Below are 22,276 nucleotides of genomic sequence, written 5' to 3' on the forward strand. Positions count from 1 at the left end.
GAGACCCGACTCCCCGTCGGGTTGTCTTTGCTTCCGCTTAGTCCCCGTTCGGCCAGTCGGCCTCCCCTTTTCCGGCCGGACATTTGACCTTTGACCTCCACGTGACATTGACTTCCCTCAAAGGGGGTCCCCCGTCCTTACTGCTGGATCACCTTAGATGCCAAAGATATGTTTGGTTTATTTCCGAAGGTTGCTTTCTCTAATTAGAATTAGAAGATGTGTTATTAATCTTCATTTGTTGTATCGTGGGAGTTATTAGATTTAGAGTATACAAATTACCAACCAATGTACCAGAACAGATAACTACCCTATTTTTCTTGACAACTACTTTGTCATCAAAAGAAACAGAATATCTATCCATAAATAGTTTAGAAACTGAAATCAAGTTCTTTCTAAAACATGGTACATAAAGATAATTTCTCAAAATCAATGTTTTATTTTTATCAAAAGATAAATAAACATCTCCCACTGTAACAGCCGCCACTTTTGTAGCATTGGCCATGTAGAAAGTAATTTCCCCTTCATGTTGTCGTTCAGTTTCCTGGAACCCCTATAATGAATTATAGATATGATCAGTGGCTCCTGTATCTACACACCAAGTACTGGTAGATAACACCACTAGACATGTTTCAACCACTAGAGAATAAGATATACCTTTATTGTTCTCCTTTCTACGAGGACAGTCCACTTTCCAATGTCCAGACTGCTTGCATGTGAAGTACTTGCCCTTCGACTTCTTCACACCTGTATGCGACCCAGTCCTTAGAGATCGATTCACTTTCTTTGCTGAACCAACTTGTTTCGTTTTCTTCTTTTTGCCTTTTGACTTAGAAGCAGAAACATTTTCAGCAATGTGAATTTGAGAACTTTGACGAAATAGCCCTTCTGCTGCTTGAAGTTCTGTCAGAAGTTCCGCCAACGAATAAACCCTTTTGTTCATGTTGTAGTTCAGGCGAAACTGCTCAAAACTTTTAGGTAGCGTTTGGAGAATGATATCGACCTGGGTTTCCCCATCGATTTATGCTCCAAGGACTTCCATCTCATTCAAAAGAGCCATCATTTTGAGGATATGATCCCTTACGGGTGTCTCCTCAGTCATGGTGGTCGTCATCAAATTTCTCATAGCCTCCTGCCTAACAGCCCGATTCTGGTGTCCGAAGAGTTCCTTGAGATTGCGCATTATGTCATAAGCGGTAGGTATGGCCTGATGTTGATGTTGCAACACATTTGACATAGAAACCAAAATGTAACACCGCGCCATCTCATCTGCCCTAACCCATTTCTTATGATACTCAATCTCCTCTTCACTAGAATCGCTATTAGGCAGGCTTGGACAGATCTCAAAAAGTATGAACTTGTAACCTTCAGCAGTTAAGACAATGTACAAGTTTCGTTTCCAATCAACGTAATTAGAATCAGTAAGTTTATTTTCTTTCAATATAACAACAAGAGGATTGAAAGTCATTTGAAATCCTAAGAATCATAAAATATTTGGTTAAAATTTTAGAATTTAAAATAATATTGATTCCTCAAATAATATCATTTAAATTCACCAACACCTCAAAACAGCTTGAATTTTGTATGCCACGATAGTGTGGACGTATACAAATTCAAACATTTGTAAGAGGGGGTTTTACCCATTAATTTTATTATCTTGTCAACCTAACTTTATGACAAATAAAATTAATAGTTAGTTTTTCTTCGGTCACACAAATAATAGCAGTGACTCTGATGGGGAGGATACTATTAAATGCGCCTAAGTGTATACCATTACTTGATACTTAGTCCATTAAATAGGATTGTGTCCCTTCAGATGGAGAAGATCACACAAACCTAAATAATTTCCTGTAATCATCCATAAAGGAAGTTTGATCTAGTGATCCGCAAACAAACTCATCCGATGTGGAGGAAGGCACTCAAAGCCAACGCGCAAGTTTGAATGCATCACTTACAAATCAGTAATGGAGACCGTGGAATTTAAATAATTCATCTCCCACTTAATTATTTAAAACAAGGAATTTTAACATGCACACACACACACAGCACATATAAACAACATAAAAGGCAATAAATATGAAAAATAATTTTCCAACTATTATGGCCTCATCCATAGTCGTCCTCCGTGTGCCATCAACCCTAGCCGTCGCCAACGGGTCATGTCGTCGCGTTTATCTTGCTTCCTTTTCCACTGCGCCTCTGGTCCTCAAATAGCACCACACCTCGCAAGGATACGATCCACGATAAAAATAAAATTTTACATTTATCGATCCTATATTCCACAAGGAAATGTATATGTAATCTAGATCGAACAGAATGTAAAATTCTAAAACTAATACAACTCCTACTGTATTTAATAATTACAATCATGGACACACATAAAATGCTCTCGACATGCCCGAGCGTCCAATCAAACACAAACACAATAGGGTCATAATAGTTGGAACTAAGATACCTGCAATCACAGAGTTAATCTATTTGCACATCCTACTATTATCCTGCCTAAATTTATGTATGAAAAGTGCATAATTTAACTGAAAATCAAACATACAGAGGCAGAAAACTAGCTCTGATACCAATTGTTGGCGCTACTTGGAATTCCGTTCTATTTCCCCTGTAAAAAAAATTGTACAAGCACAGAACTTTTCCTAGCAACCCATGTGCTTCTCAAAAGTTAAACTTGGATTGCAAACAAAACTTAACATTATTAATCCAAGTTCAACCCATGTGTTCATCAGAAGTTAAACCATATTACAGAAGTTGATTAAATATCTATTTCAAGGATTGGCTTCCAGGTCGTTGGCGAGGCACTCGACCTTCTTGGGTATGAGATCATCCACCGTTTCCTAGACAAAGCCTTTCAAATAAATTGAATATTTAAACTCCTTACAGTAACCTTAGGTTTAACTACAGAGACCACGATCGAAGCACAAGATCTTTAGCCTCTTGTGTTGGTATTTCAGGATCTATACAAAGAAAATAAACTAACTAATACGCAGCGGAATAATTAACTAGTTGTACCTTTTCTTTGTTGCAATAGACCTCTTGATCTTCTGCTATATTCCTCTCCTCCTCTTGGACGTCGTGTGGGCGACGATCTTCCAAGACAACACTACCCGAACCACTTCTTTGCCTTCAAGACTTTCGGCCACCAAGGGATGCTAGAATAGGGAGCCTCCTTCTCTTCTTCTCCTCCAAGTAACCGGCCACAAGAAGATGGAGCCTCTTGATGCTGCCGGCCCTTGGTAAAGGAAATAAGGGGAGAATAGAAAGTGAAGAGGGTCGGCCAAAGTAAGGATTAAAAGAAGAGACTTAGGTTGTGTTCTAATTGTACCATAAGGCACCATCTACATCTCTTTTATAATCCTTGGTGAATGCAAAAAAGGAAAGATTTAAAATTAAAACCTTCCTATTATGTGTGGCCGGCCCTTATTTGGGCAATCAATTAAGGAAAAATTTTAAATTTAAATCTCTCTTTTAAATCCCTTTGTGGATGACTATAAAAGGAAAGTTTTAAAAATTAAAATCTCTCTTGTAAATCCCTTGGAGGATGGATATAAAAGAGAAGATTTAAAAATTAAAATCTCTCTTTTAAATCTCTTGGAGGATGACTATAAAAGGAAAGATCTTAAAAAATTAAAACTCCCTTTTAATTCCTTGTGGCCGACCCCTTGCTTGGGCACCAAGCAAGGCTTGGCCGACCACCTCTTGGGCTCCAAGCAAAGCTTGGTCGGCCCTTGCTTGGGCACCAAGTAAGGATGTGGCCGGCCCATTACTTGGATAAGAAGTAGACTTGGTTGGATACAAGGTTTTATACATAGAGGCTACAACAGGGACCTAGAGGAGGAATTAGTTTTGACCTCCTGATGAGCTTGAGCTTCCTGTGTTCGACCCGAACACCCAACTCAAGTTCATCAATAATAACTCATACCATTAAAGAGTTATTATTGAACTACCGCACCATTCCCATATTACATTATGGGCTCCTTCTTATCATGAGTGCGTTAATCTCCCTGTGTTTAAGATATCGAATGCCCACTAATTAAATGAGTTACTGATAACTCACTTAATTAACATCTAGCTCCAAGAATAGTACCACTCAACTTCATTGTCATGTCGGACTAAGTCCACCTGCAGGGTTTACATGACAATCCTTATGAGCTCCTCAAGGGGACATCATCAACCTAGATAACTAGGACACAGTTTTCTTCTATAATCAACAACACACCATATAAATAATATTATAACCATTCCAATGGTTTGTCCCAATCCATCTTGGTTGTGAGCTACTATTTATAATTTATAAGGAACTGATAACATGATCTTCTGTGTGACACCACACACCATGTTATCTACAATATAAATTAAATGGACAACTGTATTTAACTAAATGCAGACATTTGACCAATGTGATTCTCATTTCAAAATAAATGTTTATACAAAAAGTTAGAATTTTAGTATACATTCTAACAAGGAGTTAAGGGGTCGAGTCAGCTCCTCGATAGATTGATTTTCTATTATGTTCTTTCCCTGACTTCGCGGGCATTTGAGAGTCGAAGGGTTAAGTCATCTCCTCGGCAGATTGATTTGCTATTATATTCTCTTCCCAACTCTGCGGGCATTTGAAAGTCGAGCTGTCGAGTTAGCTCCTCGACATATTGATTTTATATTATAATCTCTGTTCGACTCTGTGGGTGTTCAGGATTAGAATCAGCTCCTCGGTAGATTGATTTGCTATTATATTCTCTCCTCGACTCTGCGGGCGTTCAGGAGTCGAGGGATCAAGTCAGCCCCTCGATAGATTGATTTTCTATTATATTCTCTCTTAAATATCCACAGAGCTTTGCGCTCTACTTTTTCCAAGTTGGCTACCACTTATCAGACAGGACCCCCCATGTCCACTTTCCAATTCTTCTGGACATCCACAAGGCACCGCACCCCACTTTTTCCTAGTCGACTACTGTCGATCAGAAGGACCTCCACGAGCCCATTTCCTGGCTCTCCTAGACATCCATAGGGCTTCGCGCCCCACTTTTTCCCAGTCGGCTATCGCCGAACTAACGAGCCCTCCATGGGCCCATTTCCCAGCTCTCCCAGACATCCACAGGGCTCCACACCCCACTTTTTCCTAGTCGGCTACCGCCGATTGGGCAAGCCCCCCATGGGCCCACTTCTTGGCTCTCTCTAACATCTACAGGGTTCCGCGCTCCACTTTTTTCCTGTTGGCTACCATCGATCATACGGGCCTCCCATGAGCCCACTTTCTGGCTCTCTCAGACATCCATAGGGCATCGTGTCCCCCTTTTTCTCGATTGGCTACAGACGATCAGACGAACCCCCCACGGGACCAGTTTTCAACTCTCCCGGACATCCATAGGGCTCCACACCCCACTTTTTCCTGGTCAGCTACCACCGATTGGACAACCCCCCCAGGGCCCACTTCCCAACTCTCCTCGACATCCACAATGCTTCGCGTCCTATTTTTTCTCGATTTGCTACCGCCGATCAGATGGCTACCCACAGACCCACTTCCTATCTCTCTCGGACATCCACAGGGCTTTGTGCCCCACCTTTTTCCAATCAGCAACCACATTACTCATCACTCAGTCGACACCCGCCTCACTCACCGCTCGCCCGACACTATCCTCGCCGCTCGGTAGACACTCACCTTACTCATCGCTCATTTGACACTGTCTTCGCTACTTGCTCGGTACAGCTACCGCCCCCCCCCCCCCTTCGCGTTTGCTCCGTTGCCCGCTCGTCATCTACTTAGTGTTGTTTTTCTCCACTTTCTCGGCACCATTTTCGCCACTCATTCGGCGTAGTTTTTGATGCTCGCTCGACAGTATTATCACCGCTTGCTTGACATTGCCACAACTACTCGCTCGAGATCATATGACGAGCCCAACGATCTGACTTTGTAGTCAGGAGTTATTCTGCCTTACGATAAGTTGTCTAGTCAATCAGACTGACACCTCCTTCGACTAAACTTAAAGGGGAGACTTGTGATATGATAAATAGAGATGAGGACACGTGGGGCTAGGGCATTTTGGATATTTGACTTTTGCTCATTTTGGGGGGTTTCTTGGAGATGAAGCAAAGAGAGGGGGAGTTCATCTTCATTAGCTCTGCCTCATGAACGCCGCCACATCCTTCGCCGCGAGTAGCTGGATTGCTGGCGCAGCAGGCAGCCATGGCTGACCCAAACACCGCCTCTCATCACCTCCTTCTGCAAGTTGTCGGCCGTCCCCTTTTCTCCACTTCTCTCTCTCCATCCATGCCTCCATACATGTCATTGACCACACCTCGTCAAGCTATGACCCCCCTTTTCACTATCACCGAGTAGCATCCTCTACTCCTTCCCATGGATGATCTTTGGCTAAAGCGCCGCCTCCCTTCTCCTCCCACTCGAGACGCTGTAGCCCACGCCCCCTCTTGCCGCCTTGGCCATTGGCCGGGCCATGCCAACTCTGGTATTGCCGACCATTCCCTTTGCACATCGGCAACTTCGTCGCCTTAGCCACCGACCACCCTTGGCCCTCTCTAGTACCAAGGGCATTGCCCTCATGCTGCGGGGTTACCGCCCACGCTACTCAATCGGCTGATGTTGCCCTTGCACCACAGCTGGCCAACGCTGCCTACTAGGATGCCACCCTTAGGAGGTTGACTCCAGTGGTCGCCCCCCCCCAGTACAGATCCAGCTATTATCGTCGGAGACCCCGTTGTTACCGATCTGACCGTGTTCCACATCTGTTATGTTCTGACCTTCACACTTCTATCATGTTTCGGCTTGCGAGCCATTGTTATGTTCTGGTTTGTGAGCCGCTGTTATGTTCTAGCCTATGAGCCGCTATTATGTTCCAGTCGTTGGATGTCTCCGGCTCTATGCCTCCTCTGGCCCCTCGGCTCCACTCTCGCCTCCAGCTCTGTGTCACTATATTTGGCCCTGTGCCTCAAGCTTCGTGACACCGCCTCCGATTCCATGCCTTCGACTTTGTGCCACCTCCGGCTCCATGTCGCTACCTCTGGCTCCATTTCGCTGCTTCCGGTTTCATGCCTTCGGATCCGTGCCGTCTCCGGCTTGTACCACCTCTAACTCCATGCCGCCTTCGGCTCCGTTCCACCTCCGGCTTCGTGCCACCTCCGGATCCTTGCCACCTCTGTCCCCCCGACTCCATGTTGCCTCTAGCTCTATGCCATTACCTCCGACTCCGTGTCGCTACCTCCGACTCCGTGCCACTGTCTTCGGTTCCATGCCTCCGATTCCATGCAGCCTCCAGATATTTATAGCCTCCAACTCTTTGCAGCCTCCGGCTCCGTGCCACTGCCTTTGGTTTCGTGCCTTTGGCTTCGTGCCACCTCTAGCCCCCGAGCTTCATGCTGCCTCCAGCTCTGTGTCACTAACTATGACTCTGTGCTATCTCCAACTCCATGTCGATGCCTCCAGCCCACTCTTGCAGACCTAGTATACTTGTCTTTATGTACTTCATTACAATAATGTTTATTTATTTCATATACTTCGTCGGAGGCTGACTTAAGCATCGGAGTAGAAGGTCGGGGCAATCCAGACTCCTTCTAATGCTCCGTCTACCTTTTCCTGTCTTCTAGCAACTTTGCAGGTACCATTGACGAGAGACTTTATAACACCTTTGGTCTCTTCTTGGTCTTTTTTTGTTAGTATGATGATTTAGTCAACTAGCTCACCCGTATTCCATCTCTCACCATTTCCGGCCAGGGTCACCCATCAATTCTAAACTAAATTCAAGTGAGATAAATGAGGTAAAGTTGGGCATAAAAATTGTATCTACACTTGACAACTTACATATTTGATTACTTTCATCATCTCTTCCCATCCCATCTTTGCCCTATTTATTCTATGGGCGCAGGACGACCGTAATCAAGTTGAATGGACCAAATGAAAATATTTGGCTGAGTTAAATAAAGACATCTGTAATTTAATATGGAAACTATATAGACCATACCTGCTGATCTAAACGATGATTCTTAATTAAATTAAATCAAAGGACAATGTTTACATGCTTGATGCAAAAACTGAATATGAAAATGGATATAAAGCAAAGTGGTTGTCTGTTGTGCACGAAAGGCCCCTTGCTACATCAGTTGTGACATCTCAAGTTTGAGATCCCAAGAAGTCCAGTTAAAAGTATTGTGCTAGAAGAAGTTCAATTACACTATTGGACATTAATAGGACCGCATATATCATTGCACACATGAAGTTAACAAACAATCCAACTACAAAACCTATTTGTTTTTTCTTTTCCTTCTTCTTTCTTGTTTCCTTTTTAACTGGCTGGCTGATCACGGTCGGTGCCAAAGTGCAGAAGATATTCATGTATTGATTGTTCCCGTTTTATAAGCAAATCCAAATATTAATCAATGAACAGTTGTACCTCTTCTCCAATTGTAACTCTCGATTGCTCTTTAGTCTTGACGTCATCGACCCAGCCGGAGCTCAAGATCCAATTCTGCATCCACCTCTCTGTGCATCTCCATCCTCTGCTCCTCCACGTCACTCTCGCCGAGTACTCTTCTCGACGCATGATCATGACCACGAACCCCTTGCGAAGAAGACTCCTCAGCGAGCGCAGGCAGCAGCTGAATGATCAGGGATGAGGACACGCGAGCGCTTCCATCGTCGACAGCAGCGACGTTAAAAGGGAACTCCGCACAAGGAGAGGTTCGCTTGAGCCTGGCCTTGTCCCTGCGGTGCAAGTTCATGTGGCCTCCGAGGGCTTGCGCGTTGGAGAACCCTCTCTTGCAGAAGGTGCAATCGAAGGAGCGAGAGGAGTTGATGGCACTGCTCCGATCGTCAACCTCGCCGCTGCGGCTCTCTTCCGAAAGGCTCGTCTGATTCGATTGGCGATTGTGGAGACGGGGAGGAGTGGCTGGATCCGCGTTCTCCATGTTCGACTTGGGCGATGGCTGGGGACATAATGTGCAGGGAGATGAGAGTTAGGAGAGAGAGAGAGTCGGTCAAAGGTTTGTCTCTTATGTGACGGTTGTTGTATAGTTTATATATATATCTATGGAGTAGTAGACAAGGTCATGGAGCAAAGACACTGACATTTTTAATTTATTAATTGTTTCGTAAAGTTTTAAGAAATCAGGTTGTCAAGATATTAGCTCCATGAGAAAAGTGGAAACAAGAATGCCCTTTCCTTTAACGAATTAAATATGGATATTTTTTCTTGGCATTGCCATTCCCATTGCCATTGATATCAACAAAGCACACGACACACTAAAGAGCCATGAATCGTTTATCTGTTGGTGATTCATAGTCTAATTTGGCACTGATGTGGTGAAATCTTACGGTCCTCGTGTGTTTTAGGGGTCAAAAGTCATGTTGAACTATCACTTATAATTAAGATGAGTCAAATGTGACCTAAAAAGAGTCAGACTCAGCTAGATGAAATTCACATTTGATCAAACCTAATTCAACCCATTCATCTCGAGGATTTGCCGGAAGACATATCATCCATGGATGACCTTGCTCTAGTCATCATATTCCAATATTATCATTGTCTCGGTTTTGAAATCTGAATCCTCCTAGTATCAACATCGGAACCTGACACCCACCTTATCTTAGCTTCGGATCTCAACATCTCTCCTTGTCTCAACAGCGAATCTTGACATCTCCATTGACTCGGTCTCAGTCATTGACATCCTCCATGTCTTAGTCTTAAATTCCGGCATCCATCCTTCGGCCTCAGTCACCAACATCCTCTATGCCTTAGTCTCAGATCTCGGCATCCATTCCTAGGCCTCAGTCACCGACACCCTCCACGTCTAAAAGGCCTTAGATCTTGACATCATTCATGGTTTTACTTTAGATCCCACCATTCATACGTCAACATCAGATCCCGACAACATCCCTGTCTTGGTCTTAGAACCTAACATCTTCTCTGTTTTGGCCTCAAATCCAAACATCATCCATACCTCAACTCCATATTGCAGTATCATCCCTGCCTCGACCTCGAAACCCGACATCCTCTCCGTCTCAGTCTCGGATCCTGATATCATCCATCCCTCGATCTCAATTTCTGATATTCTCCATGCCTCAGTTTCAGATCCCGAAATTAATCCCTCGATCTTAATCATTGATATTTTCCACACCTCAGTCTTAGATCCCGACATTGATCCCTCAGCCTCAATCGTCGACATCATCCATGCCTCAGTATCATATCCCGTACTCGACCTCAGCCACTGATACCATCTCGAACTAATTAGTTCCAACTGCCAACTCCGTCTAGGACTCAGCCTCAAATCCTGACATCCTCCCTATCTCACTCTCGCCGACTTCGTCTATTCTTAGAGTCACTCAACATCGACTCATCTTCTCATACTCATATCAAACTCACACCCTACATTGGCCCACTAAAAACACTCAAGGCGCACGTCGATAAGGAAGCAACATAACCACCTTAATAACAATTGTAAATGTTCCAGAACACATGAGACTGGATGAAAGGAGAGGTGGTCAAGTGGTTGTTAGATCTGATCTCCTAGATGTTCTCTTTCAACACGTGGCACTTGATATAGAGAGGCAACTAACGACTGTCGTATCTGGTGGCCTCATTGGCTCATATGATTATAATGAAGGAAAATGTAAGTATGACATGGAGATGTTTTTCTAATAGTTTTATAAACCCTAGATGACGTAAGTGCAAAGGGCAAAGGGCGGCTGGACTCTCTCATACATTTTCTTTGGTTACATCAAACTCTTGCATTTTCTTCTTTATCTTCTTCCTACTCTAGCTTTATATCTCAAGTAAATTCTAACTTGAGCATCAGTAAGGTTGTAAACAAGCTGAGCAGAGCCGAGCTTTGGGGTGTTCAAGCTTGTTTGATAAGATAACCGAACCGAGCCGAGCCCAGCTTAAAATGAACCAAGCTTTTGAAATGAGTGTTCAAGTTTGGCTAGGTTTATTTTTTATGAGCTTGAGCTTGTTTAAAGCTTGGCTTGAGCTTGGTTCGTTTAAATATTATCAAGCTCTCAATTCAAGTTTGGCTTGAGCTTGGTTCGAACTTGACTTGAGCTTGGTTTGAGCTTAGTTCGTTTAGATGTTATCAAGCTCTCAATTCAAGGTTGTTTGATTGTTTGAAACTTTTAATTATTTGATTAGTTATTAAGATTGATAATTTAAATTTATTTTATTTTATTTTATTATTTATTTAGTATATTGAAAAGATTTTTATTAATAAATATGATTCGTGAACATTGTTCACGAACATTGTTCACGAATATTGTTCACGAATATTAACGAGCTGAACACATATGTGTTCAAGCTTATTTGTTTAGCTTAACGAGCTGTTCAAGCTTGTTTGTTTAATTAATCTAATGTATATTGAGCGAACATAAACAAGCTCTTACCAAGCCGAACACCAAGTTTGTTCATGAACGCTTAATTCATTTACAGCCCTAAGCATCAGAGCAACCTGTCAGAATATCTCTCCCATAGTCATTTAACCCTCTGTTGAAATATTTTTCAGATTCTCTCATCCTTCTCACGGACTATCTCTAAAGAACGTGCGTGCGAGTCCATTTGTTAACGGATGATTTGATCATCTATAATACGTGATTGAAACATGTACTATACACTCTTATGCATGTGCTCCTATCAATGGCGGAGCCAGTCTGGGTGAACTACTCGGGTTGATCTTGAGATGTGGATCACAAATGTTGACGCAGAGATCATCAATATCGTCGTTCAGGGCTAGCCGTCGACGTCGATGCCATCGCCCCTAGCTATTCCTCCATTTTCTTTTTTTTTTCCTTTCTTCTGCTATTATTTCTTTCTCATCATCGTTGGCCATGCATGTGGCCCGGCTCTGGGTTCCTGTCCGAGGTCATTCACAGTCTAATTTGGTAGCGGACAAATAGAAATTTCCATGTGTATGATAGAAAAAAAGATCGATATTAGGTAACACTGCCGGCCTTAAATCTTAAAAAAATGGTGGGATATGCCAATTCCAAATTCCAAATTCCAATTGAGTGAGTGCCGGCCTTGACTCTGTAGATTATTCAACGGCCGGGACAAGAACTCCACATTCGCGATGAATGGAGATCAATTAGCTCCAAGTAGTGACTGTCTCCTTCCCACCTTAATTACTCTCATTTCTTCCCACCCTGTCCTCGTCAGAAGCTGCAAATTAAGATGATCAAGGTTGAAGAAGAAAAAACAAGGTTAATTTCATCATTTTTCTTTCATTCACCTCCTCCTTTTACTCTCCCCTGGCTTTCTTCTTCCTAGCCCTACCTCCTCTTCCAATCTTGTTCACCGAATCAAACGCACCCTTGGAAACTGAATGGTTTGAATCCTCTGCAAAATTGAAGCCCCAGCGGGACAGCTGAGCAGTTTGGCACAGTGGTTCCTTAATTCCTTATCTCTCCACGAATGAAAATCTTATTAGTTGGATCAAGTCAGAGGGAAGACAAGTGGATTGTCATATTCTCTCTAAAGCCCTGCTCAGAGCACAACCCTGCCAGTATGAAATGTTGGCAGAGATTACAGGGGATTTGCCGGATTGGGAAAAACATGTTTTCTTAGGAATTTATGTGACAGTCAACAATGAAAATACAAGTCTCCTGTCGTTGTATGGTTTGCAAGTCGACTAGTAAATTCAAGAAAACTGACATAAAAGGGACAATGCTAATGTAACATTCTAATCAACTATATATCTACATTCCATGATATTCGCATCATGTTTGAGCTCTCTAGCGTCCCTGGGATTATGATATCACGGTAGGACATTCAGATTATTATCTAGACATACGCGATTCAAATTTCAATTATAACGTATTTGTAGAAATTTTTCTTCCAAATGGGAGACACAATTAAAGGATGTTAGCTTCTGGGCTTGCTGCCGCGTGCACTTCTCGATTTATCTTGGTAGCTGGTGGGAAATTTCTGTGGAGCTGGATCGATCATCCCAGAGATAATCAATGAGGCTAAATGAAATTATCATGTTTGAAATATATAATCAAGAAATATAAATAGTAACCTTAGTTGGAGAAAATGAAATAGATGATTTTAATACAAAGAGGGTAATACATCACATTACGGATGCTCTATAGCTATTCTTAACACATCAAGATTAATTCGATTCTCAAATCCTACAAGTTCCAAGAATAAAATATAACTCTTGATCATTGATAATTTATGTATTTATCTAGAAATTTCTCCAACAAAAACAAACTGTTTCAAATCCTTCAAGGAACTAGTAAAAAAATTGCCATGACATGCAAAGAGCAAGAAGTGAGCATCAAAGAGGGTTCTAGCTTGTCGTGAAGCAACATCGAGATAGTGGCATAGTGGTAATGGAGCGGGCAACGCTACCAACGCCCACATGATCACTGGGCCAAGAATTAACAGACAAAGAAATTATTCTTCTTTTTTGACTAAATTTCTTTAATTAATCAAGCATGAAGGATCATTCAATAACAATCTATAATTCCACATAAAAAGGTGGAACTAATTGACTTGCTAATCAATGGGAGGCTCTGACTTTGACACTAGACTAAGGTTGCAAAGCACTTTAATTCAAGACACGCACTGTAGACGATCCTTTAATATAACATTCAAGGATGCTTGGAGATCATGTAAGAACATTCACCTGATTTCGTTGAACAAGTATCAGCAGCATCCTTTCACAGTATCATCACTGCTAGCTCTTTCCACGGAGAGATAAAACTGATGCCAATATATGGCACTCTCGAATCATCCATCCTCTCTTGTCAGCCATCACTTCAGCTTTCCGCCCATCTTCTGCATTGGCCAATTCTCTTTAAGCTTACTGGCTAAGGATCTTTCCCTCTCTACCAAACTCACACTGCACTAGCAACAAAATAATAGTGAGCAATTTAAACCCGTATTATAAAAAGGACTACAAGAGGGAGCCATCGCCCGCATCCCTTTTTCTCTTTCACCCTTTCTTATTAATTTCTTCTTCTCCATCTCCCTCTTTTCTCCTCCTTCAACTCCTTGTGTGTGAGATTCAGCACAACCTCTCAGCCTCGTCAAAGTTTCGTCAAAAAGGAAAGTTTAAAGGAACAAAAGGGAAGGGGAAAAAAGAAGAAGAAGAAGAAGAAGAAGAGAAATCCAAGATAACCATGGTTTTCCCATCAGTTCCTCTCTATCTTGATCCACCAAACTGGAACCAGGTAGGTAGTGGAGCTTCTCCCTTATCATCCCTTTCTCCTCCTTTCTTTTCCCGGCCGTTTCCTTCTTTTCCCGAAAGCCAGAAGAAGAGAGGATGATGGAGAGGAAAAATTCTCGCGCTTTTATGTTCTCATAGTTTTTGTTCCCTCTTTAATTTATGCTCTAGCTAGTTCCTTAATTAGCGATTAACCGCAGCAGCAAGCTCATCAGCCAGGAAGCAGCGGTGAGATTGGTCAGCTTCCCCCTGCAGGAATGGCGGCGCAACGGACGGAGGTGGGAATGGCCGCCGGTTCGATCCGGCCGGGATCGATGGCGGACCGGGCCCGGCTGGCGAAGATCCCGCAGCCAGATCCGGGGCTCAAGTGTCCCCGGTGCGAATCCGCCAACACCAAGTTCTGCTACTTCAACAACTACTCGCTCTCGCAGCCCCGCCACTTCTGCAAGACCTGCCGCCGCTACTGGACCCGCGGCGGCGCCCTCCGCAACGTCCCTGTGGGAGGCGGATGCCGCCGAAACAAGCGCAGTAAGCCCTCCGGAGCCAGTTCCTCCAAGTCCTCCGCCACCACGCAGACCTCCGCCGCCTCCTCGTCCTCCGGTGCAATCACGTCGCCCCATGCGGTCTTCCCCTCGCAATTGTCCTTCATGGCAGCCTCTTTGCACCCGCTGCCGCCGGACTTCAACTTCGGAGCCAGCTTCTCCGGCCTCGATGCGGCTGATTACCAGCTCGGAGGTAGCGGCGCCGGCGGTGTTGTGGGGCTTCAGCAAATGCAGCAATTCCCTTTACTTGGAGGTGGAGCGCTAGAGCAGCTCCCTCCGCCACAGCCACTGCCACTGCCACTTCAGTCCATTTCCGGGCAATACCCTTATGGCGGCGGCGAAGGCAGTGGATTTGCCGGGGGATTATTCACAGGGCAAGCTCCAATGTTGAAGCAGTCGGCTCTCATCTCTCAGCTTGCTTCCGTAAAGATGGAAGACAACCAACAACTGCTTAACTTTCCGAGAAACTACCTTGGCGTTTCACGCAACGACCAATTCTGGAACGGCAGCGATGGCGGAAGCAGTGGCGGCGCCGCCTGTGGTTGGGATATCTCCGGATTCAACTCGTCATCGGGGTAACATATCTTGTAATCGTATGCATGGTGGCCTTTACACAAGTTTTAACACGGAAGCTTAGGGTTTTTTTGGCTTCCATGATCGGCATACAAGGCATGAGGAGAGGAGAAGCTAATTAAAGTAGTACTATAACTCTGATATGATGGACGGCATCAGAACATTAAACAACTTGAAAGTTTTAATTAACTTGTTGTGCTAGACGTAGGGTTCTTGGTTTAGAGTGAATTGGTGTCGATTTCTTTTCTTTCTAGTTTCTTAGCATACTGTATCAGTGTAACTTAATTACACTTTGGTTATACTTATGATCAGATCCGATCGGTCGTTTGTGATGGAGAACATGTATCTGAATTCAACATGTAGAATATTTTGCTGCTAAAATGGGCAATGTACTACATCTCATCTTCGAGTTTGATTTAGTTCCTGAATCTACTAGCTATTGTGTATTATGCATCGAAAAAGAAGACACAAAGTTATGATAGTCAACTTGTAATTAGTTAATTCAGTTACATATGAATGACTACATGGTAAAGGTAAATGAAGGGCATTTCATGATTAAAGATCCCTATCGCGATTGCATGTGTAATATAATTAAGCACCCATTAATCACAATCAGATCACATGCATCAAATTATGTATGCACAATTGTGTACTTTCATGTGGAACCATTTTTAAGTTGTGATGAAACTTTGATACTCATAGAAACTTCAAGGTAAACAAGGAACTCTTTTCTAGAATTTGCGCATTCTGTTGTTTCTACTTCAACAAAGATGATCTCTAGTTCCAAGAAAATTTCCTTGGAAAAGCTTCCTTCTTGAACTTTTGTATATTTATATAAATCTTGCTCTTTAATGAGGCTATATATTGCCAAATGAAACCTTTTTGACCCTTTTTTCTGTATGATTATTCCGTGCAGATTAAAGCTAGCTCTCATGAAGCATTGTTAGTTTTCGTCTGCACAAGGTCATTACTAGCTAGTACCCATTTGCATGTTTGCATGATATATTTTCTTCCCCTCTATCTTTACATTTCAAATATACATGAAGCTTCATTAAATTTAAGAACCTAGCTAAGTAAGTAAGAACTATGTTCAGTGGAGAATATACATGTATATACAAGACAACTGCAAACTTGAGTGTGCAAAGATTTTATAATTAAGAACATTATTAGCCTAATTACCTTTTTATTGTTATTAGTGAATTCAATAATTTAATCCTAAAATAAATAGCGATCTCAAAGAACAGATCAATATAATGTGCCTGTGTCAATGCATGCATGCATGCATGCACACTACACATGCAGATATAAGAGACAGAAAAACAACCTCTTTATTCGCTCAGTATTTTTGTTGGCTATAATTTTAGGGCACTTCCTTCAATAAAATGACACAACCGCCAATATACTCTTCGTTCTCTCTATGTATCACTCTGATCTATCTACCTTAACCAAAGTTTAACACACACCTATTTAATAGCCAACTCTGTTGCCCTTTTTTCAAAATAGAAAAAGAATCCACCATGCCTCACAAAAACCAAACCCCTCATTCCAATTCCTAGGATCCGATCCATGAGCTTGCAGAAGAGTTGCACTCATGTGTGCAAGGAAAAAAAAAAGGTGTTTAATGAAATGGCCAAGAAGAAGTATGCTTCATGGGGAAGTAGCTAAGCAATCGAATTGATCAGAGGAGGGGAGGGGAGGGGGTCCAAGGAATCTGGGTCCTCCTACCTTTCCCAAACACCAAGGCCGTTCTCTTCTTAGCTCTCCGTCAAGAGAGAATAAAGGTGGTCTGAGGCCGGCCGTATGATAATGAACAAATAAAAGGAAAAGGAAAAAAGAGAGAAACTGCTGGGTTTTAGTTGTCAGATGTGATCAGTGAGGTGTGGGTGTGGCTGGCACATATATACGAAGTGGAAATGGAAACGGGAAGCCTGAGAGGAGAAGGAGCCAAGTTAAAGCAAAAAAAGGGCAGGCAATGTTAATGTACGAGAAGTGCAATTCGATTCCAAAGCAAGCAGAAGTGTGCACTGCACTACTGTATGTGAGTGTGTGTGTGACAGTGTGTATGAGAGAGAGAGAGAGAGAGAGAGAGAGAGAGAACGAGCTCGGAATTCTATGGATGGTAGAACTTGAGAACAGTTCAGCTGCGTGCGAGCTTAGACCGGCCAAGTTTACCAGCATGGCAATTAATGGCATATGAACTAATTACAATTACATAATTAAGTCATTATTTAACTAATAAGCGTTGTTCTTCCTCTTGGGAGGCATTTGTTGTACAGCTTTAGCTTTATTGATTAATTTTGAGTTGGACCTAGCTCCTGATCATCACCTACTTGGGGAGAATGGAGATTTTGATATTAATTTGAAGGACAGGAGTAGTACAGCAAGTGCTATGGCTGGTGGAGACTAGAGAAAGAAGACTCCCATCACCAATAGATTACTTGCGTCTGCATGTAATGTGTGTTGATCAATGATTACATGCCTTCTTAACTTTAGCATTTGATGAATAAATATGTGCTGACATTGATAGCATATTGCAGTGTACTATTGGATGCTTAACGAGGAAGATATTCCTCTAGCTTCAACGTGTGGGAACAGTGTGTGGTGGGTGATGAAGAATTAGACAAGAAAGGAAGATTATGATAGAAGGTTGTTTAAGGAATAGAATGTGTGATCATTTTATAAATTAATTTCACAGATATGATTTCCAATTTAAGATAAGAAAAAAAAAATTAAATGCCTCCGAATAGTGATAAATTCATCCCACTTACTTATTAGCTGAAGATATTTACTCCTAAGTTAATAGTAACTAATTTAAAAAACTTACAGAAGACCTCTTTATCGTCTTTAAAACTTTAAAGTCATACTCAAAATCCTCTATGTCACCCTGCAAAATCACAATTAATATTGTTTTTTTTAGTTGAGACCTCTGTTATATTGTAATGATATGTGCATATATATATATATATATATATACCTTAAGCACCCTTCTGCAACCAATCTACTGTATCAAAATGAAAACTACTCTGACATGAATTACGTTAACCTTTTTTATTTTCATTGCCCAGATTTTTATGTACTGTAAATTCGTGTTCCTTCTGAACGTTCTAAGTACGTGATGTTGCTTCGTATCCGATGTATATATGACATACTGCCGTAAAAGCAATGGCAAGAAGACTACGGAAACGACAAGGCAGCGCCGAAACAGAAGAGAAGAGCAACTCGAACAGAACGATGTGCAAAATAAAGGACAACTAAACTACACGCCTAGCTATAGCTGCGAAGGCTCCTCTATCATTGTCGATTTGATGGTGGAATCTTGGAATGTTGGAGAAACAGTGGCTTGGAATTAACGGAGGGCCCGTCACACTGACATGGACAGCGTGTCTGTGGAATTTGATGTGACCTGTGAGATTATCTTTTACTTTGTTCACCAGGAGGATAGTTTGCTGTTGGATTCATGTGCATCCTCCATGACTGAGTTACAGAAATATATAAGCATTACCCCGATCTCTCTTTTCTTTTGGCAACAGGATGATTAGTAAATTATGTTGTGCTATTGTTTAAATAATTGTTCATTCGAGCTCTTAATTTAATCGTAAGGGTGTGAATAAATGGAATCCAGTCAAAAGGTCCACAAGTTTCTGTGAGGTCATAATCACTTTTGAGTCAAAAAGACACAAGTAGACAAAGAGCAGAAAATAAACACGCACTTTATCATGGTGTGCACTGGCGTTTGTCGAATGGCCAATAAATTCCCTTTGCATCCGAGGCTACTACCAATGTTTGCAGCTCAGATGATCACACATTTGGTTCTTGGTTCCTACAAAAATCTGATCTTATGTTCTTCTACAAACTCTTTCTTTATACAAAGAATTGCGCACAACGGATAATTATCGATTCCGTTCATTTATATATAAATATCAGAAACGACGTTCTAATCTATGTTGTTCAACATAATATTAGGAAAAAGAAAAACTCGTTGTTCCAAAAAAGAGACCGTGGCTAGAAATAGTATTAATCTCAAGACTTCTTAAGACATTAAACATGATGCTTATATAGACCTAATATTTTAAAATATTGAAAATATCCTAAATATCATAAAAATAGCAAAAAGATATTCAAATCGTGCGTAAAGGACCTAGACGATGTTTTTTTGAACTAAAACTTGGCGGTTACTGATTTCTCAGTAACAAATACAGGTTTTTAAATTTTACACGCATGAGCATAAACAGAATTTGATTTTGAATTCTGAGTCAAAAATTATAACCTTTAGGAAATTACTCTATCAAATCCATATCACTCGCCCATCTAACATGATTTTAGCAACTCAACTTCACAAATGTCTACTTTTATACCTAATTTAAGTTTCCCAATCCTGTTCAAATAAGAAAAATTCACTAGAGCCCTAATTTCGCCCTAATTTCATTTCTTGATCTCTCTTCTCTTTCTCCTTTTAATCCTTCTTCGACGTTAGTAAGCAGCCTCCCTTCGGTTCCTCTCATACAGTCTCCTCGTCTACTCAGTCAGGCCACCGGCTTACCATCCCATCCCTCCACATATTTGAAAAACAATTAGTGTGCCATTTTAATTTGTTCAATATATTAGATAATATCTATATATATATATACAAGTTGATAAGTATCTTAAAAGTAAATACCTCAACCAAGTCAATTTTGAATGAAGATGAGGATTTATATTGAAACCAAGAAATAGTAAAGGTGGTTAGTGAGATGAGGATTTCTACACTCATGAGAGCGGCAGCATCCCCCTCGAGACAGCTTTGTGTGTCATGCATGCATCTTTTTCTGTCTAGATCTTTCTTTCAATCGCCTCTAAATTTTACTTCAACTATAATAACATTGAGCTAGAATTGAGTTTTATCATAAAGATTTTATAATGAGTTTCGATTCTAAGTTATAATATTTCCAAGTCAACAAAGAAAATTTTGGAATCAATCAGTGAACTACAACCAAGATAGGTAACTATAATTAAAAAATTATAGTTAATTTAATCACATTAAATATATTTGTATTTAAATATAACTAATTAAATGTAAACTACATTTTTATACACATTCATCTACGAGAAGAAAATGCTTCATAGGTAGAGAGCTTCCTTAACATGGAAACGGATGTGCTACCTACAGGCAAAAGACATCATCAGTAATACTCACTTTTATTAAGAGAACAATTTTTTCATTACCCACTATCGCTGATTGAACTTTACAAATTCATGGCTGATTCAGACCAGTTATTAGCGAACTTTAACCCAAATAATATGAGATTTGATTTCCGTTAAACCAATCTTTTTGATTTTCCTAGGGGGGACAGCTCAAATCTTTATTAAACTCAACTGTAAGATATATATATCTGACAAGAGAGCCAAGAGAAGGGAAAAGGTAAGGAGCCCTCAACCTCCCAGTTCTAAGACAAGGAAGGTAATGGAAAAACTCTCTATACCGAGAAGACAATCTAATACTAGCCTTTCTACCCTCGCTACCATGTTGCCGTTTGTATAGGGAGTACCAGAATCAAACTTAAACTTAAATTTTGATGTTATCAAAAGTTTAAAATTAAGTCTTCTTGTGATATAATAGATTTACTAAGTGCACAGATTGAAAGACTTGACAGTCTATATGACCAGACACTATGTTGAAGTTCAGTTAGATCAGGAGGACCAGATAACTAACATGAAACTCAGATAGGTCAGAGAGGACCAGATATCTGGCAAGAAGTCTAATTAGGTTAACAAGATCTAACACTAGGCTGAAGTCCAGTTAGATCAGGAGTACCAGATAACTAACATGAAGCCCAGATAGGTCAGAGAGGACCAGATATCTGGCAAGAAATCTAGTTTGGTTAACATGACCTAACAATTGGCTGAAATTCAGATGAGATATTTAGCAGGAAGATCTGGTGAGTTAAGCGTCGAGTCAAGTGATTCTGCAAATGGTAAGTTAGATAAGCAATTGGAGAAGAAAGATCTAATGAGGAATGAGTCTAGTGGGACTATAGACACTGGTCCAACTTAGATCCATTTTAAAAATCTAAGTTTAGAACAAGATTAGATCCTGATTTTGATAAGATAGAATGTAGCGACCCGACCCTTTGGCCTCTTGGGCGGCCCTTGCGGCGGCCCACTGGCGGCCCCTTATGTCGTCGGCCCATTTGGCGACATCTAATGTCGTCAACCGACGACCCTTGGTCGTGTCGTTACTCACTAGGACTTTCCAACCCTGGCCAGTGGATTTTTGTCTCCCCAGGATTCAAACTCTAGACCTCCAGGCTTAAGTACTAGAGTTTATGAATCCTGGTAGCCAAGTGAGCGCCGCTCACTTGGCTACCAGGATTCATAATGTAACGACCCGACCCTTTGGCCTCTTGGGCGGCCCAACTGGCGACCCTTATGTCGTCGGCCCATTTGACGACCTCTCATGTCGTCGACCGACGACCCTTTGGCCGTGCCGTTACTCACTAGGACTTTCCACCCCTGGTAGTGGATTTTTGCCTTCCCCAGGATTCGAACTCTAGACCTTCATGCTAAATAGTAGAGTTTATGAATCTTGGTAGCCAAGTGAGCGACACTCACTTGGCTACCAGGATTCATAAACTCTAGTACTTAAGCCTGGAGGTCTAGAGTTCGAATCCCGGGGAAGGCAAAAATCCACTGGCTAGGGGTGGAAAGACCTAGTGAGTAACGGCACGGTCAAAGGGTCGTCGGTCGACGACATTAGAGGTCGTCAAATGGGCCGACGACATAAGGGCTGCCAGTGGGCCGCCGCAAGGGTCACCCAAGAGGACAAAGGGCCGGGTCGTTACATAGAACCTAATTCATAAACTAATTTATGCATATGTACCAACTCTGTGTTGCGTGTAATTTTGTTATTGGATTAACATGTTTTGCAAGAGCTTAGAGAGAAAAATAAGCTCGGATGAACAGTGTTAGAGACGCCTCAAGTGGTGGAGGGTACTCTGAACAAAGTATTGGAG

The 22,276-nt window shown here is 41.8% G+C and overlaps 2 protein-coding genes across 3 annotated transcripts; one reads left to right on the forward strand and one right to left on the reverse strand.

Moving 5' to 3' along the window:
* Positions 1 to 8,282: 8,282 nt before the first annotated feature.
* On the reverse strand, positions 8,283 to 9,118 carry LOC122046092 (transcriptional regulator TAC1-like). The gene has a single exon (XM_042606652.1). It carries the CDS (start codon positions 8,920 to 8,922, stop codon positions 8,452 to 8,454), a length of 471 nt encoding a protein of 156 aa, XP_042462586.1. The 5' UTR covers positions 8,923 to 9,118; the 3' UTR covers positions 8,283 to 8,451.
* Positions 9,119 to 13,915: 4,797 nt separating this feature from the next.
* On the forward strand, positions 13,916 to 15,706 carry LOC122052458 (dof zinc finger protein DOF5.1-like). Of its 2 annotated transcripts, none has more exons than XM_042613994.1 (2): positions 13,916 to 14,179; positions 14,373 to 15,706. In XM_042613994.1, the coding sequence occupies exons 1-2, from the start codon at positions 14,129 to 14,131 to the stop codon at positions 15,291 to 15,293; spliced, it is 972 nt and encodes a 323-aa protein (XP_042469928.1). In that variant the 5' UTR covers positions 13,916 to 14,128; the 3' UTR covers positions 15,294 to 15,706. The 2 variants fall into 2 exon arrangements, with proteins under 2 accessions (XP_042469928.1, XP_042469934.1); XM_042614000.1 differs by having other exon boundaries at positions 14,376 to 15,706.
* Positions 15,707 to 22,276: the final 6,570 nt, after the last annotated feature.

Source organism: Zingiber officinale, chromosome 1B, assembly GCF_018446385.1.
Source record: "Zingiber officinale cultivar Zhangliang chromosome 1B, Zo_v1.1, whole genome shotgun sequence".
Classification (NCBI taxonomy): domain Eukaryota; kingdom Viridiplantae; phylum Streptophyta; class Magnoliopsida; order Zingiberales; family Zingiberaceae; genus Zingiber; species Zingiber officinale.